This window comes from Budorcas taxicolor, chromosome 18 (assembly GCF_023091745.1).
Source record: "Budorcas taxicolor isolate Tak-1 chromosome 18, Takin1.1, whole genome shotgun sequence".
In the NCBI taxonomy this organism is placed as follows: Eukaryota; Metazoa; Chordata; class Mammalia; order Artiodactyla; family Bovidae; genus Budorcas; species Budorcas taxicolor.
The window spans coordinates 12102827-12121896 of NC_068927.1; the positions used below are offsets into that span (position 1 = coordinate 12102827).

General features: G+C 55.1%; 1 protein-coding gene across 1 annotated transcript in view; it reads right to left on the reverse strand.

Annotated features, from left to right (window-relative positions):
• Window positions 1-19070, reverse strand: part of SLC38A8 (solute carrier family 38 member 8) — a 41897-nt gene that overhangs the window by 705 nt on the left and 22122 nt on the right. The window contains exons 4-10 of the mRNA XM_052656678.1: window positions 13187-13328; window positions 12301-12402; window positions 9128-9185; window positions 4177-4291; window positions 2858-3005; window positions 2254-2462; window positions 959-1010 (exon numbers count right to left, since the gene is read on the reverse strand). Of these exons, the coding sequence (XP_052512638.1) occupies window positions 959-1010; window positions 2254-2462; window positions 2858-3005; window positions 4177-4291; window positions 9128-9185; window positions 12301-12402; window positions 13187-13328 (826 nt within the window). The remainder of the gene's footprint in view (window positions 1-958; window positions 1011-2253; window positions 2463-2857; window positions 3006-4176; window positions 4292-9127; window positions 9186-12300; window positions 12403-13186; window positions 13329-19070) is intronic.

Sequence of the window (19070 nt, forward strand, 5' to 3'; positions counted from 1 at the left end):
ACAAAACGGCAGGGCTATTTCTAGCCCCATTAACAAAGGCCACGGGGCCCGTTGTCATGGAAAGACCATCTCCAGTTACACAGCATCGCAGAGTGGCAGCTCAGTGCCAAGAACACCCACCCGGCTGAAGGGGGCAGTGAGGGAACGTAAAGGGGCTGCGGGCTCCTCGGAGCAGCTCTGATGGATCAGAAGGCCCTAAGGCAGCGCTGGGATTAAAAATCCCCTGAAAGCCCACGAGTAATGGCTCCGTGAACTTGGCCCGAGGCGCCACACAAAAGCAGCAACGCTTGAAAGGGCACTACAGGGAACAAACTACGCAGGGCCCCTCCCTGCCCCCCAACCCCCGCAGGCCGTCGGGGCTGGTGCGCAGCCCCAGTCAGCTTTAGAGTCGTCCAGAAAAACACTTCGCAACCCAGCAGGGAACCCGGCCGAGTCTGCCACTGTGGGAAGACCAAACTTGGGCTCCGTGTGGCCAGAGGAAGGGCAAAAAGAGGCACAGGCCCACAAAGGGGGCCCACGCTCATGGCTGCTGCGATGCGAGAGCATCTTTCTGTACGGGGCTGAGTGGTGGCTCCCCAAAGCCACACCCAACTGGAGCCCACGACCATGACCTCAGGTGGAAACAGGGTCTGTGGGGCAACAGGACTTCTGCACCCACCCTGCCCTGCAGAATGATGCTTGATTACAGCGCTCCAGCTGCCAGGAAGACCCCAAATCCACAGACAGCTCCAACCACAGACCACAGCCCTCAGCGTGGAAGGCAGTGACGCATGGACTCAGTGGAGTGCTGGCCTGGACCCTCCCAGCTCAGCTGCCTGTCGCTGTGCAGACAAGGGCCCCTCCCGGCCTGGCCGGCAGTTCCCTCCTCGGCAAGACCCCGCGGGCCCGACCACATCTCATGGCCCTGGAGCCGAGCCCCACACACGCCCTGTCGCCGCCCTCGCATGCAGACACTCACTTAACTCGGGGTCCCATGGGCTCCACGCTGACCGCACAAATGAGGCACAGACCTGTGGGGGAAGAGTTGGGGTCACTGCAGCTCTTTGTCATTGAACCCAAAGCAACCCCGAGCTCTACAGGGCTCAGCCAACACGCAGCAGCCCCTAGGGACCCGAGAGGCCAGCAGAGCCTTTGCCCACAGTAGCTCCATGGACTCCCCCTGCCCTGGTGAGAGGGCAGAGCGCACGGCCCATGGCACCGCTGTGGGGTCCTTGCTCAACACCCTCTAGCACTGGGGTCTCTCCAGCAACAGTGACAGCCACACTCGTCTCTGGTGAGACGGTGCGAGTCAGGGCCAGGTCGGGGACCAACACCTGGGACGCATCTGACAGCCGCCAGCTGCTTGTGTTGTCTGTCTGGTTTTTTTTTTTTCCTCTTTTTTTAATGGTGCTGCTGGGACTCGAAGTGAGACAGCTCAGCCTAAACAGCCTGTGATCTCTCCCCGCTCCCAAGTCTGTCCCAGCCGGTCCTTTCCAGCACGGAAATGGCTGGAGCTAAAAGGCCCCACCCAGGACATAGACGCCCAGCCCATCGTGTGTGTTTAAGATACTGCATGGCTGAGCCCATCTGACCCAGACCAGGGCTGAGGGTGGTGTGGGGGTGGGGGTTGGCAGAGAGAATCGGATCCCACTGCCGTCTGAAACTGCCTTCTAGCGCCAGGCACCACCCAGGTCTGGGGTTTCGGCCCCTGTATGCTCCTCCCCTGGGAGTCCCAGCCTTGGCTACCCTGCGTGTCCCAGGCCAGGATAATGGTCAGGCCAATTCTACAGGAATTTCACATCCTCCTCACACTGGGAAGGTTTCCTAGGAACCAGTCATGGAAACTGTATTCACCTCCCAGGTTTGGGGGAGAAGGAGGAAGGTGTTTGAGGGGCACCTTTGAACCACACGAGTTTCATGTAGTTGAAAACATTTAAATAAGATAAAATCCTACAGTGAGTGGCAGCCTTGAGAGGGTGGCCGAGGTTGACTCAGATCTGCTACATGCTACCTATTCCGCATGAGAGGCCTCAGGGCCTTAGTCTTCCTGTCTGTGGGATGGGTTGATGACAGCACCCCACCTCGTATGTCCATCAAGGGCTGTTGAGGTGTTTACCGAGAGAAGGTGTGCAGAGCCCTGGCCCTGGGCCTGGCTCAGTAAACAGGGCTGGGAGCCATCCCACCTAGACGAGCTCCCATGCACCCTGACCTCCACGTGGCTTCCCACGGCAGGGAGCTGGGAAGGACCCGCGGCCGGCGGAGCCAGGGCCTCACCTGGGAAGACGAAGATGAAGAAGGAGCTGATGCCGCCAATGATGCCGATGATCTCGCTGAGGTCGGGCAGGAACAGGGCCATGGTGAGTGTCGCGGTGACCCAGAGCACGGTCAGTGGCATCCGGACCCACAGCCCCGAGGGCTCGGCCAGGGCCCACGGCCCACATGCCCCACCACAGCCCCGCCTCCAGAAGTCCTGCATCACCGACCTGGAGGCCACAAAGCACGGGCTCACACGGGCTCCCATGTGAGCACCCCCCGGCCCATGCTGGATGCCCCAGAGTCCCCCAGCTGCCCCGCACACCCAGCTGGGGCTCCCATTCCACAGCAGGGCCTCAGTCCCCAGGGACCCCCGCACGTGAGCAGCTGACAGGTGGGGCCTCGCCGGGCGGTCAGGTTCTGGCCAGGGCACCAGGCTGCAGTCCTGACACCAGCTGGGCCACGCTGGGCAAACCACCCAACTCCCCTGCCCCGTCTCCTTCTCCAGGAAAGGGAGGTGATGACCACCCCCACAACACACAGGCGGGTGTGGTGCCCAGCACATGCCAATGCTTGATGGACAGCATGCCCCAGCCTGAACCCTGTCCCCCTGAGCTGGCCTCACCTTCCCAGGAAGAGCACGATGGGGTAGGCGGTCACGATGGACACAGCAAAGAGGACCCGGGCAACGATGACGACCCCGTCGCTGCCTGGGTAGGACATCAGGATGTCAGCAGACACGTCTGTCCCAAAGGTCAGGAAGCCGTACACACCTGAGAGGGCCACAGGGGAACCCAGGAAAGCTGGTGAGAAAAATGCCGGTCCCCCATCTCAACCCCAACACACTGACAGCACCCACCTCCACCACTGCTGAGGTTTCCCCCAGGAGCTGACAGTAGGTTCTAGAACTGCCCCAGGTTTTTCTGTCCTCAGCCTACAAGATCCTCAGTTCTTCTAACTTCAAGACCTGCTGGGCAAGACTGTCCCTTGCCTTCGTCCCAAGCAGCTCAGTGTCCACATACAAGGTTCCAGGATGGACTGGAAGCACTTTGACTAACACTTTCTGTGCCCTGTTCCCCCACTCTCTCAGTACCCAGAGAAAGAAGCTGGCCATGCACCCATTTTCCTGATGGAAAAATCAAGGCCCAGTGTCAACACCTGTCTGGAATAACATGGCTTATTACAGTAGCAGTCAGGTCCCTCCCCCACAATCTAGCACTGCCTCCTAGTCACCTGCCCTGTCCTGAGACCCTACCTCTGAGCTTTGGCTTTCTGCCCGTCCCACGATCCTGCTGGCCCTGCAGCGTCTGGAAGAGAACCTCATTCACGGGGTCCGACCCAGGGGCTTCAGAGCCCTGCTAGACAGAGGTCACCCAGCAAATGTCCAGGCCCCCAACACGTGTGTGGCTGCCTTGGTGCTTCTTGAATCAGAGGCTCTGGCAGGCCAATGAAAAGAAAGCAAGCTGCCGGGCTGGAGGAAAGCAGCCAGGAGTCAGCCTGAGCCCAGGCCCTGGGCTGGATGAGCTGTGGGATCTCGGGTGTGGCAGCCCTTCTGTGAGCCACACCCTGCCACCTCTGAAGACCCTCCCGCGCCAGTGTGTGGATGCTCAAACCCACTGTATCTGAGAGGGTGTCCTGTAAACCACACCGGATGTAACACTCTGACAGCATCACTCCTGCTGTCCTTCCAGATGGGGAGGAGGGGGTGTGGGGGAGACAGTCGGCCAGGGTTTCTATCTCAGCTTAGACATCAAGTCAGGAGACCCTGGTTGAGCTGAGGCAATCCTCTGGGTAGAGTGTCCTCCTCTATGAATCGTGGACTCTCCTGGGGGCATTAGAGACCAAAGACGCTCCAACCACTTGGCACTGTGCCCAGGATGTGTATTATCCCAGTTTCTCCTACTGCTGCACCCCCAGGTCCTGGGCACCCCAGGCGGGCCTTACCTGTCAGCGAGTAGACGACGCAGCAGGCCAGCAAGGACAGCACGGAGACCAGGGCCCAGTGCCCGAGGCTCTGGGGGCGCATGCTGCAGTAGATGGACACAGCGGCTTCGTGACACTGCGCGAGAGGGGCGGGTCAGTGGGGCTCCGGCCGGCCTGCACTAGAACCACCTGGCACCCTCCAAAGAGTCTCATTGTCCCAGCATGTGAGCAATGACCCAGAAGCCCACGAACTAGCAGAAGGGAGAAGTAAGTTGTCAGACATTCACGTGTGGAATATTACCTGGCACCAAAAGGGGGAAAACACAACTGCAGGCCCCGTCACAGAGGCCCCGCCGCTGTGATATGGAGCGAAAGCAGCCAGAGAAGAATGTTTCCACGTATGTGAAGTTAAAGCTACAAGTCAAACAAGCCAGGATGGGGTCCTCAGTCATGGTACTGTTGATGCTGGGGGTTGTGCTGTGCACGGTGTGATGTGGACCAGACCCCCGGCCTTGACCCACGAGATGACAGGGGCACCCCCTTCAGGTGTGACAATCAAAAGTGTCTGCAGACATTGTCAGGTGTCCCCTGGGGCAGGGGGGCAAAGTCAACCCAGTTGACAGCCCTCATTTATGGTGAGAGAGGGCAGAGTAGTGGTATGGGTGGGTGGACGGTGCTCCCGAGGGAACATTCCGGGGAGCTGATGATATTCTAGGTCCCCACTGGGGTGATGGTTTTGTGGGAGCACACATACTTATGATTTATACACTGCCTATGTACTATATCACATTTTTAAAAATCTAAAATACATATACCACTGCCGAGAGCCCACCTACGATGTGACGTTCTTGAGGCAGGTCCTGGGCAGCCAGGGAGACCCTGCTGAGCAGCCAGGGAGGAGCTGCTGTTTCTGGATGCGCCCTGTGGGTTCGAGGAACTTCCCAGGCTCCCAGGACAGGGTTCCCACCGTCACATGCACTTACTCCCTTCTGATCAAAACCAGCACGATGACTGTCTATGCCTGCCACTTGCCACACTCAAGACTCCCTTCACCCACCGAGCTCAGCCCACAGCTGTCCCTCTCCACTGCCTCAGGGCCTTTGCCCGTGCTGTGTGCTCTGCCGGGGGCGGCCCCCGGTCCGGCCAGCTCCTACTCATCCTTCAGGAAAGCGCTCCCCTGCTGGCCCCACGTGAGCACAGCTGGGCTTGTTGGCTCGCATCTGTTGGGTGTGCGGTAGCAGACACACTCGCCTCGCTCATCCCCAGTGTGGTGTCTGGCCCCCGGTTGAGGGCCCTCCTGGGATTACTCAATCATCCATCCCTCTGCTCCACCTGCAGCCGTGAGGCCTCCCAGCGGCCAGCCCAGCTCCTCACACTCAGGCCGTCACTGGTTCCCTTGGTGTGAGTCTGGGGTAGCCCCTCAACCAGCCCCACAGCCCCTACCCTCGTGGAGCACACACTGGGAGTGGCTGGGGCACCTCGGCCGCGGGGCTCCTAATTCCAGCTGCAGAGGTGGCGTGCAGCCCAGGGCAAGCCCACCGTACCTTCTACGACAGGCAAGCCTCAGGGACCCCCCTGACCTCATGGAAGCCCACTGCAGGCCAGCTCAGCCAGGCGGTGGGCACTTAAATTCCGCCAAAATACAAAAGGACCCTCGACCAGCAGGTATCAACGTCCCGCCTCCTGCACTCGGGAACCCAGGCGTAGGGAAAAGATGGTTGGTGGTGGCCGGATGGAGCCCTGCCCTCCTCCCTGTGGGTCCTGAGACTCCTGGGTCAGGTACCTCTTGGTCTTATTTGAGAGAATAAAGCTTGTGAGGGCAGGGCTGCCCTGCTGGGACAGCATCTAGAACAGCGTCTGACTGAGAGCAGGCTGACTAGTCACGAAGTGGTGGGGTGTGGGGCAGAGGAGCACGTGGTGGGTAACAGGTGGAAACAGCCCAGACGTCCCCAGCTGAGGGATGGAAAAGCAAGCCGTGGACTCAGCAGACAGCAGAGCATCACTCAACCGTGGAAAGGGATGCAGTCCTGACACACGGAAATCACCTCGAAATCACTGTGCAAAGTGGAAGAAGCCAGCCGCAGAGGACTAGCTACTGTGTGATTCCACTTACAGGCAGCGTCCAGAAGAGGCACATCCAGAGACAGTGGGAAAGGTTCTGGTTGCCAGGGACTGGGCGGTGGACGAGCTGGGGATGGGGCGTGATGGCTAACAGGTACAGGGTTCTTTGGTGGGGGAGGGGGGAGGAAACGTTCTAAAATTGACTGTGGTGATGGCTGCACAGCTCTGTGAACACACCAAAGACCTAGGGGTGAGCTGCACCCCATGCAAGTCATATCTCAAAGCTGCTGCAGCTTTGAGAAACAGAGAGAAGAAGCCATCCAGAGGGCCAACAGGCACACTACACGAGGCTCAACAATGGTAACTATCAGAGAAATGCGAGTCACAGCCACAAGGAGGCACACCACCTCACACCAGTCAGAAGTGCCATCCTCAAAGTCTACAAATTCCAAATGCTGGAGAGGGTGTGGAGACAAGGGAGCCCCCTACACTCTGGTGGGAATGTAAGTTGGCACGACCACTGTGGAGACCAGCATGGGGGGTTCCTTAAAAAGACTTGGAATAGAGCCACCATGTGATCCAGCAATCCCATTCCTGGGCACATATCTGGAGGAACGGGACTTGAGAAGATACACACCCCAATGTTCACTGCAGCACTGTTCACAACAGCCAAGACACGGAAGCCGCCTAAGTGTCCGTCGACAGAGGAGTGGAGAGAGGTGCGGTGTGCGGACGTGCAGCGGAATAGTACTCAGCCATAAGAAGGAATGAAACACTGCCATTGGCAACAACATGCATGAACCTAGAGATGATCATACTAAGAAAGACAAATATGATACCACTTATATGTGGAACCCTTAAAAAAGAAACAGAGATACAAATGAACTTATTTCCAAAACAGAGACAGACTCGCAGGCATAGAAAACAAACTTACAGTTACCAAAGGGGAAAGGGGGGGAGGGGGATAAATTAGGACTTTGGGACTAATGTATACACACTGCTGTACATAAAACAGAGGTCTATATATAAAACAAGGTCTACTCATAGCGCAGGCAACTCTACTATTTTGTAACAACCTATAAAGGAAGAGAATCTGAAAAAGAACATACATACACATATATTCAGTTACCAGAATCACGGTGCTATACACCTGAAACTAACACGATATCGTAAATCAATCACGCTTCAATTAAAACAAAACAAAGGAGAAGTATTACATGCGGCCAGGGGGGCTGGGAGCAAAGCCACCCTAACCTCTGCTCCCTACAAGTCCCTCTTTCTGATTCTGCACAGGCAGGAGGGGGCTCCCCATTGCTAAGTGTGTGGGGAAGGGTGTGGTTGAACTGAGGCAGAACTCTCATGGACATGGACGACAGGGACTCCCCACTTCCCTGCACAGCCCTGCCCTACCCCTCACCCTCCTCCCTTCCACCCTCCCCTACATCTAGTCCCCCCACCCCCAGATCCCCAAGTCCACAAGATGGATCCTAGCAGCGCCTTCCCTGGCCTCAGCAACTAGTCCTCAGCCCCACCCCCACCCCACCATCCACATCTTTCCCCTAACTCCCCATCTCTGCATCCCGTGTCCCTGGAAACTGCAGCCCAGGCCTCCGTTGCTAGGAGAATCAGATGAGGGAGCCGAGGCAAAGGTGAGGGGGGGCACCCCCTCCAAGCATCTGGAAAGCGGCGCCCACCTCCCCTCCCCTCCACTGGCGCAAGCCCGCTACACCATATGGTGCTCGGGCAGCCAAGAGAGGGCTGGTTAAACTCCATCCAGACAGTTGACAGCAAAATCATCGCTTTACATCTTTCAAAATATTGGGTGTGTAGGACGAAACGTGAGAAATACTGTAAGCGGCTTGCTAAGTCCCAGGAGCAATACAGCAACTCATTTATTAAAAAAAAAAGAAATGGAAATGTTTCAGGAGTTTTTCCCCCCAAGAAATGGCTGGGGGGAAGATGAAGAACAGAAAGAGGAGCTGATGGATGGGTAAGTGAAGACACTGGGGCTAGGAAGCTGAGACACCGTCAGTCCTGAGCCCCTCTGCCTTGTGAACATGCTTCTACATGGGGTGGTTTTGTTGTCAGTGTGGCGGGTAGGTGGTTGTCGTTAGGAGAGAGGCAAATCTTTCCAAAATAAGCAATGGAAGAAGGGGGTCAGCTGCCACCTGCGGGGAGACTAGGGAACCCCAAGAGAGACCAGAAGGCAGGGAGCAGAGCCCGACCCCCACTACAGCCATCTCCAGCTCCTCACCAAGTACCCACCTCACCCAGACCTTAGCAGCTCTCCAGCCTGGGACCCCTCCCCTCTGTGGATCTCCAGTGGAAGCATCTCCCTGCACCTGCTGCCTCCCACACATTCCTCAAGACTCCTCTTAGGCCTCAGCGCCTAGCAGAGGGCATCTCTGAATCTGCCCCCTCCGGGAGCTGCAACGGAAGCCCCCCAACTAGATTCCACACACAGAAGTTCTCACTCCACAACATTCTATCAAATTCTATATATCCTGCCCAGCACCTGCCTGCCCTCCTAGCCTGCAAGCCTCCAGCCCCTGCAGCAGAATCCACCTGTAGGAAGGCAGCTCTGGGTCCCCAGGCAGGGCGACACTGCCACCAGGACTTTCAAAGGAGGGCACAGGTCCCAGATCCCCACACTCAACCTCAGACCCAATAAATGGGCTGCTGCTGGTGGTGGTCACTGGAGCCACTTCCAAAGTTCAAAAGAAATTCAGAGCTCGCTGAGCCCAGATGCCAACCCATATGCACGGTCCCCTAGAGACAGACTGGTTGATCCCAAAACATGTTCACAAACCTCCCTCCCCATCCCCAACAAGGAGGCAACTTGCCCCCAAGGGAACAGGCAGTCACCACAGCCTGCAAATGCTGCCCTCCTCAACACAGACACCAAGGTTACCTGAAATCCGAAACAGATGGTGGGGAAGACACTAAATACAGAGGTCCAGGAGGAGGGACTGTAAAGAGATGAAAACGGGTATTTGTTACAAAAAGTTAAACTCAAAACAACCTTCAACTTGAAGACCAGTTTTAAATAATACAAGCATGCTGTAACGAAGTGTAACTCTAAGGTAGATTTTAGTAACCACGTCCACTCCGGGGTTGAGGGGTGGCAGAGGCTGCATGTAAAGTGCTGCACTTTTAGGTACATCTGTGTTCTTGCCTGGAGAATCCCAGGGACAGTGGAGCCTGGTGGGCTGCCGTCTATGGGGTTGCACAGTCAGACACGACTGAAGTGACTTAGCAGCAGTGCTGACATTTGACAACTTGACAGTCCCTATGCAGGCAGAATGTGGGCAGGACATGGCTAGGAGGAACTCCCAGCTTCCTTGGAGGCTGCCTGTCCCCAGTGAGGTTAGGTGCTGGGGGTGGAGGGCAGGGCACAGGCAGCATCCAAACAGACCCCAGTAGGACAAGGATGGTTTGACCTCCGTCTAGGCGGCCTAAGAGAACTGACGGGTGCGTGGGGCAGACTCTTGAGGTCAAAGCCTCTCAGTGGCCCCTGAATGGTGGCCCTCCAGCTTTCAAGCAGCGTCAGGTTCTGGCCTCCAGCAGATGTGGGGACACACAGTTGGCGGGGCACAAATAAGCACCCACTATACAACCAGGGTTTCCTGGCTGTGCTAGAATAATGGCCCCCAAAGATGCCCCGTCCTAATCCTGGGAATCTGGGAGTTTGTGACCTTATATCCTGCAAGGGACTCTGCAGGTGTGATGAAGGTCAGCACTCTGAGATGGGAGATGACCCCGGATTATATAGGATCCTTGCCATCAGAGAACCTTCCCCAGGTGTGGTCAGAGGGAGCTGTGACTGCAGAAGCAAGATCAGAGAGATGGAACCTTGCTGGCTGTGAAGACTGTGGAGGGGCTGTGAGCCAAGGAACATGGGCGCCCCTAGGAGCTGGGAAAGGCCAGGAGACGGATTCTCGTCTAGACCTCCCAAAAGAAGACACCACTGCTGACCCCTCGAGTTCAGCACAGTGAGACTCATTCTGGACTTCTGACATCGGAAGTAGAAGATAAAAAGCTCGTATAGTTCTGAGTCACTGTGTTCGGCAGTGCAGCAGCCACAGGAGGCTCGCACAGTGGCACCTCCCTTCTGCGCAGTGTTTCCGGCTGACTCTTAAGCCTGGGGGGCCCTCCAGCCAAGCCCCGCCTTCTCAGACCTTCCTCAACAGCACTGTCAGCAGACGGCCAGCTTCTCAGAGCCCACGCTTCCGCTGCTCCATGCCTGCCTGCATCCTCTGGGCCACGTGAACTGTCCCCTCCTGTTCCTGTGGGAGATGCCGTCCGAGCTCCAGTCCTGGAGGATGCACCGTCAGGGCACGAGACCCCCCCCCCCGCCCCGGGTGGACTCGAGGCCGCAGATCAGCAGTGGGTCTGGGCCTCTCCTGCCGGCTTTCCTGCTTTGTTGATTACCCCATCAGTGTACGTGCGTGTGGGGGCCTCTGAGCCCCGCCTCCTGCCCATTCCTCTCCTCCCCTCCTCAGAAGACCTCTCTCTGACCCCAGTCCACCTGGGCCTCATCCCCACCTCCTGCCCTGACGAGACTCAGCCACATCAAGACTGGCCTCTGTGGCCAAATCCAGCACCACGGCTCAGTCCCACATGACCCAGGAGCAGTATTCAGTGGTGAACACCCTAAAATTCTTGAAATTTTGCTCACTGACCTCTGAGACCCAGCTTCTATCATCATCTGTCCTGGGTTTACAGTGACCATCCCCCCTCCAAAGTTATATCCAGTGGGAATCTCAGAATGAAATTTTATTTGGAAAAAGGGTCCTTGTAGATATAATTGGTTAAATTAAGATGAGGTCGTACTGGAGCAGCCTGGGAGTTGATCCAAAAATTGGTGCCCTTAAGGGAAGAGAAAACACATAGCCAGGGAGAGCTGTGTGAGGATGGCGCTGAAGCTGGAGAGAAGCGCCTGCAGGCCGAGGAGCGCCAAAGAGCGCTGGCAGCTCAGGACACCGAGGGGGCAGGAAGGACCCTCCCGGAGCCTCCTGAGGGAGTGCAGCCCTACTGACACCCTCATATTCGGTTTCTAGCTTCCAGAACCAAGGGGAGGGATTTCTGCTGCTTTCAGCCTCTCAGTCTGTGGTAGAACAAGCAGCTCCAGGAGGCAAACAGTGCTCCTGACTCGCCATTCCTCTCCTGGGCCCCCAGGACTGGTGGAGGACCACCAGCTGTTACAGTTTTCACACAGCCCTTGCATGCCACCTCTGGGCTGACATTTCTACTTCCAGCCGGGGCCTCTCTGAACTCCAACCTGACAGCTCCCTGACATCTTTATTTAGTGTCTCGAAGCCTTTCCCACCTAACATGTCTCCACCAAAACCCTCCCCCAGCCACCTGCTCCTCCCCATCCCACACAGTCCAGGAAACAGCATGACCCTCGGTCCCCCTGCTCAAAGCTCAGAGTCACCCCAGACTCTCCTCTCTCTCCTGCTCCACCTCTGATCTGTCCTCCAGGAGGGCCCACACAATTTGCGGGACCACGTGCAAAATGAACATGCTGGCCCTCATTCAGCAGCTGTGAAGAATCTCAGGATGGTGATAGCAGGGCGTTAAACCAAGGGTGGGCCCTTCTGAGTCTGGGACCTGGGTGACGTCACAGGCCCCTGGAGCTGGCCTGCCACCAGATTTGATTTCAAGCCCCTGCTGTGATCAAAACCCTGAAATGGCTTCCATGCAAAACAGAAGTCCTCCCTGCAGCTCCAAATCCCTACAGGACTCCTCACTTCTGGCCTCGCTCAGGCCTCTCGGGCCACACTGGCCTCCGCATCCTGCTGGCCGGCCCTGTTGCTTCCACGCTGTGGGGCAGGGCTGCAACCACCCAGGAGCCCCGGCTGGCGGGCATGTGGTGCTTCCGTGTCCCTCACCCTGTCATCACTAGCGGCAGCTGAGTGGTTCTGAACAAGGAAAAGAGCTTTTGCTGAGCTCCACAGCATCAGACACCTGAAGAACTTCATGAGACAAGCCAGGGCTCTGTGCAAACCATGGGGGGTTGGGGGGCGGGGAAGTGGCCCTCGCCCCTCACAGAAGCCCCCAGAAGCCATCCCCCAGACTCACCTGGATGCCAGGCGGGGCTCACGGGCGAGGTCTTGGGGCCTGAGGTAATACTGCGCCACGATGACCAGGGCCAGGTAGCAGGCGGCCAGGGTGCCTAGGATGCTAACACACAAGAGAGTGCAGCGTTAGGGGGCGACCGTGGTGAGGTAGCGCCTGGGGAGCCATACAGAGCGGGGTCTCAGTGTCAGCTCGGCCCACACTGGCAAGAGGTCAGCAAGTTCTCCCTGTCTGGGCCCCAATTATCTGTACGATAGGACACAGGAAGGGCATTCCAGGCAGGGACACCCCCACGCCACGCAGTGGGACCTGCGAGGCTGTGAGCGCTACGGGTGCCTCATCTCTCCAGCAACAGCCACACAGCCCCTGCAATCTGGGATCTAAGCAGCCCCAACACAGCGTGCAGAAGGACCAGCTGGAGAGGGCTGAGGGCACCTGGGGGCCTCTGGGGTCCTGCCTGCTGTTTCTCTGTTCCACTTCTCTATGCAACAGGGAAAGGTGGGTGGCACACTTGTGTGAAGATTTTTGCCAGACTTTATTTTTTCAAAAGTATATGTGGAGCCTCAGACTGTAAAATGAAAAGAGTGTGTGTGTGTGTGTGTGTCTCCGTGCCTGTGTATGTGTGTGTGGGTGCAGAAAAAGCCTGGGATCATTAAGTAACAAAATGGAGGTCCTGTTATTACAGGCAATTTTCTTTTCTGTTTATCTGTATTTTCTATCATGCACACAAATGACTTTCATAATTTAACATTTCTTTCCTCTTCTCCCAATGGAAAGAACCATGCTGCCAGCTCCCCTGTGCCAGGCGGACAGAAACCACCCCCAAATGCCAGCCGAGGTGGGGACCCAGCCCCAGCCATCGCCCCCAGGAGGGGTCTGCAGCCTGTACCTTGTGTATTTCTGGAAGCCGATCTCCCGTGGCGCGGAGAGGGGCAGGATGACCAGCGCGCAGAGCAGAGTCAGGGTGAAGCGCTGGTCGGTGTACCAGGGCTGCGGGGCCGGCGGGGCGCTGGGCAGGATGAAGTCCCACACTGCAGGGAGGGAGGGAAGAAGAGGCAGTGAGCCCAGAGAGCCTGCCCCAGGGTGACCCCATTATTAGATGGCCCGAGTGGAGGGGGAGAATCAGGGTGGGGGTGAGCTAGCCACTTCTGCTCCACACCACACAGGCTGCGAGCCCTTGGGGGTACCTGGCTGAGGGTTGGAGGGGCCTCGATGGCTGTGCTCCCCCAGGGTGCCTGGTTGGGACACCTGGGCTCAGCACACCCACCTCCTCACCAGCAGATCCCCCAGAGGACTAGTCCTCAGCAGCTGGGGCCCCGGAGCCAAAGGAGGGAGATGCTGTCCTCTTAAAGGCCAGGCCTGGAACTGGCACTGGCCCCTCTGCCATCCTCTGCCAGTCAAGCATCACGGAGCCCACTCTGATTGGTGGGGGACACAGACCCCATCAACCTCTCAGGGAAAAGTATCCGAGAAACTGGGACTGGTTTATTCTGTCACAGGAAGATGGAGAATTGGGAGCTGATAGAAGGGGCCAGACAGGTGGTGGAGGGGAGAACCCAGGAGAGACACAAGGTGGCTTGAGGCCGGAGGCACACAGGGTGAGGTGGCCCCGCAGCGCACGGGGTGGGGGTGCCCAGAGCTGGATCCTGGCCCACACGGGGTGCTGGTACTGCTGTAAAGGAACCCTTCTAGTTCTCTGCACTTGCTCAGTCAAGACAGCGATCAAAAGAAATGACCACTTGACCAGGATGGTTTGTTTCTACTGGAGAGACACAGGGACTATATCCACATTGAGCTCACGGTACAGAGCACCCCTCTTCACAGGAAGGCAGACTCCTGTGGCCAGAGAGGCCAAGGCAATGAATGCACGCACCCAAAGGTGCGCAGAGATCTCCACGAGTAAGAGGCCCACATGGCCGGGGCTGGGGTGCAAGCCCTTCTTAGCCATATGGATGGATTCCTGAAGCCAGGAGAGCCGCCTCTGCCAACTAGGCCACACAGCTCCTTCCTGAGCCCTCGCTTTCCAGGCCATTCCTCAGTGTCCATAGAACCATTATTTACGGTCATTTTCACTTGATGAATCCAATGACTCTGTAAAAGAGCCCTGACCTCCAATGAGCCTTCAATCCAAGAAACCTGGACTCGCCTTCAAAAAGACACATTCCAGCACATCGGCCCAAGAAGCACAAAAGCAATGCGCCCAGCGCAGGGGTGGCCTGTGTCCTCATAAGCGCACTAACCCCTCCAGGGGATCCACCACCTGAGCCTGAAAACTTCCCCAAACGACAGATCCTAGGAATCCTTCTCAACCGCAAAATCTTACTCAGCTCCATACTCCCTCAGATCCGCCTCAACACTGCACCCCTTCAGAATCCTTCTGAACGCAGAAGCCACCCACATCCTTCTCAACACAACAGCCCCTAGAATCCTTCTCACACAGTAGCCCTCAGGATCCATCAAGCCACAACACCTCAGAACCTTCCCAACATGGCAGTCCCTCAGAATCCTTCCAAACATTGAAGGCCCTCAATATCCTCCTCAACAAGGCAGCAACTCAGAATCCTTCTCAACACGGCAGCTCTTCAAAATCATTTTCATCATAGCAGCCCTCAGAATCATCCTCAAAACAGCAGCATCTCAGAATTCTTAACAACATGGCATGCTTCAGAACCATTCTTAGCAAAACAGCGCCTCAGACCCTTCCCAACACAGCGGGCTCCCACAATCCTTCTCAACATGGAGCACCTCCAAAACGTACTCAACACAACACTACCTCAAATACTCTTCAACCCTGAACCCTCTCCAAATCCTTCTCAACATAGCAGCCCCTAAGATTCTTTTAAACAGAGGCCATCAGAATCTGTCTCACCATGAAGCTCTTCTGATGCTTCTTAAAGTGGCAGCCCCGAAGATACTTCTCAACACAAGAGCCCTCAGAATCCTTCTGACACAGCAGCCACTCAGAATTCTCAACACAGCAATCCCTAAAACCTTCCCAAAATGACAGCCCCTCAGAATCCATCTAAACACAGCAGCCCCTAAGAATCCTTCCCAACTCAGCAGGCCCTCAGTTCCTTCTCAACTCGTAATCCACACAGATACTCCTCAACACACCAGCACTTCAGAATTCTTACCAACATGGCATACCTCAGATCATTCTCAACACAAAAGCCCCTCAGGTGCTTCCCAACACAGCAGGTCCTCAGAATCTTTGTCAACATGGAGCACCTCAAAATCTTACTCAACATGACACTACCTCAGAATCCTCCTGAACACTACATCCCATCAGATTTTTGACAACACAAAAGCCTTCAGAATCCTTGGACGTGGCCACCATTCAGAATCATTCCCACCAGTGCAGCAGCTAAGATTCTTCCTAATATGGCGTCACCTAATAGATGTGGAAACAGTGTCAGACTTTATTTTTTTGGGCTCCCAAATCACTGCAGATGGTGATTGCAGCCATGAAATTAAAAGACCCTTACTCCTTGGAAGGAAAGTTATGACCAACCTAAATAGCATATTCAAAAGCAGAGACATTACTTTGCCAACAAAGGTCCGTCTAGTCAAGGCTATGGTTTTTCCACTGGTCATGTATGGATGTGAGAGTTGGACTGTGAAGAAAGCTGAGCGCTGATGAATGGATGCTTTTGAACTGTGGTGTTGGAGAAGACTCTTGAGAGTCCCTTGGACTGCCAGGAGATCCAATCAGTCCATTCTAAAGGAGATTAGTCCTGGGATTTCTTTGGAAGGAATGATGCTAAAGCTGAAGCTCCAGTACTTTGGCCACCTCATGCGAAGAGTTGACTCATTGGAAAAGACTCTGATGCTGGGAGGGATTGGGGGCAGGAGGAGAAGGGGACGACATCCAGGAGATGGCTGGATGGCATCACGGACTCGATGGACATGAGTTTGAGTGAACTCTGGGAGTTGGTGATGGACAGGGAGGCCTGGCGTGCTGGAATTCATGGGGTCACAAAGAGTCGGACACAATTGAGCGACTGAACTGAACTGAATATTCTTCTCAGCACTGAGGCTCTCACAATCCTTCTCACACAGCAGGCCTTGAGAATCCTTCCCAATACGGCAGCCCTCAGGATCCTTCTCAACAGGACAACCACTCAGAATCTTCTCAACACAGCAGCTTCTGAGAATCCTCCAAAACTCGGTAGCCCCCAAAATTCTTCTCGATATGGAGGCCCTCAGAATCCTTCCCAACACTACAGCACCTCAGAATCCTTCTCAACACATAGCCCCTCAGAACTCTTCCCAAACAGGCAGTACCTCAGAATCCTCAACACAGCAGCACATAGATCCTTCTCAGCATGGTGGCATCTGAGATCCTTTGCAAAACAGCTGCCCCTCAAAACCCTCATCAACTTGGCAGATGCTCAAGGATCTGTCTAAATACTCCAGCCTCTCAAAAATCCTTACCCTGCCAGCACCTCAGATCCTTCCTAACATGGCAGCCTCTCAGAATTCTAAACACAGCAGCCCCTCAGATCCTTCCCAATACAGTGGCTTCTGAGAATCTGCCAACATAGGGCAGCCCCAGATTTCTCCCAGCAGAGAGGCTCTCAGATCCCCCCAAAATAACAGCTCCTAAGATTCTTCTCAACACTGAGGTACTTAGAATCCTTCTGATAGGGAAGCCCTTCAGAATCCTCCTCAGCACAGTAGCATCTCAGAATCTTTCAAACATGGGACCCCATGAAAATCCTTCAAAGCAAGGTAGCCCATAAGGTACTTCTCAACACAGAGGGCCTCTGAACATGGCAGCTCCTCAGGATTCTTCCCAACATAACAGCCTCTCAGAATCTTCCTCAAAACTACAGGCCCTCAAAATGCTTACCAACATGGCAACCTTCCCAACACACATGCCTCACAATCATTCTCAACACAAAAGCTCCACAAATCTTTCCCAACAGACTTCAGAATCCTTCTCAACATGGGGCAGCTCAAAATCTTACTCAGCTCAACACTACCTCAGAATCCTCCTTAACTCTCAGCCCCTCAGAATCCTTCTGAACACAGAAGCCCACCAGATCCTTCTCAAAACCACAGCCTCTATAATTGTTCTCACATGGTAGCCCTCAGTTCAGTGCAGTTCTCAGTCGTGTCCAATTCTTTGCGACCCCATGAACCACAGCACACGAGGTCTCCCTGTCCATCACTAACTCCTAGAGTCCACCCAAACCCATGTCCATTGTGTCGGTGATGCCATCCAACCATCTCACCCTCTGTCTGTCCCCTTCTCCTCCTGCCCTCAATCTTTCCCAGCATCAGGGTCTTTTCAAATGTGTCAGCTCTTTGCATCAGGTGGCCAAAGGATTGGAGTTTCAGCTTCAACATCAGTCCTTCCAGTGAACACCCAGGACTGATTTCCTTTAGAATGGACTGGTTGGATCTCCTGGCAGTCCAAGGGACTCTCAAGAGTCTTCTCCAACACCACAGTTCAAAAGCATCAATTCTTCGGCGCTCAGCTTTCTTCACAGTCCAACTCTCACATCCATACATGACCACTGGAAAAACCATAGCCTTGACTAGACCTCAAGATCCATCTAAACCACAGCACCTCAGAACCTTGCCAACATGGCAGTCCCAGAGATTGCTTCCAAACACTGCAAACCCTCAGCATCTTTCTCAACATGGCAGCCCCTCAAAATCATTTTTAACATGGCAGCACCTCTGAATCCTTCTGAATACAGCAGCCCTCAGATCCTTCTCAACATGGCAGCCAGTGAGAATCCTCTAAAGTATGGCAGCCCCTAAGTTTCAACACTGAGGCCTGTAGAATCCGTGTGAATGCTGTAGCCCCTTAGAATGCTTCCCAACACAACGGCACCTCAGCAGCCTGTCCAGGATGGCAGCACCACAAATCCTCCTCAACACAGGCTGCTTGCGCTTAGTCGTTTGGTCGTGTCTGACTCTCTGCGACCCTTCGGAGGCAGCCCGCCAGGCTTCTCTGTCCTTGGGATTTTTCAGGCAGACACTGGGGTGGGTTGTGAATTCCTTCTCCACACAGTAGTCTCCCCAAACTCTTCTCAACACAGTAGCCCTTCAGATTCTCAACACAGCACCCTCAGAATCCTTCCAAACCCTGAGGCCCTCGGAACACTTCTCAACAAGGTAGCAGCTCAGAATCCTCAACATGGCAGCCGCTCAATATCATTTTCAACATGGCAGCCTCTCAAAATCTTATGAACAGAGCAGCCCTCCTATCCTTTTCAACACAGCAGCCCCTGAGAATCCTCCAAAGGATGGCAGCTTCTAAGATTCTTCTCAACAGTTTGAGGCCCCTAGAATCCTTCTAAACACAGCAGCCACTCAGAATTCTTCTCAATAATGCAGCACTTCAGAATCCTCCTCAACAGGACAGGCAGGTACAAATCCTTCTCAACTCGGCAGCCCCTAGATCCTCCACAACAGAGCAGCTTCTGAGAATGCTGCTCAACACACATCCCTCAGGATATTTTGCAACTTGGCAGGCCATCAGAATCCTTCTTAATACAATGCCCCTCAGATCCTATCCCAATACAGCAGCTTTCATTAACATGGAAGCCCCTCAAAATCCTTCTGAACACAGCAGCCCCTAAGAATCCTTCCTAACACGTAGCAGCCCCTCAGATCCTCCTCAACACAGCAGCACCTCAGAAGGCTTACCAACACAACATACCTCAGAATCATTGTCAATACAACAGCCACTCATATCCTTTCCAATGCAGCAGGCTCTCAGAATCATTTACAACAGAGAGCACCTTAAAATCTTACTC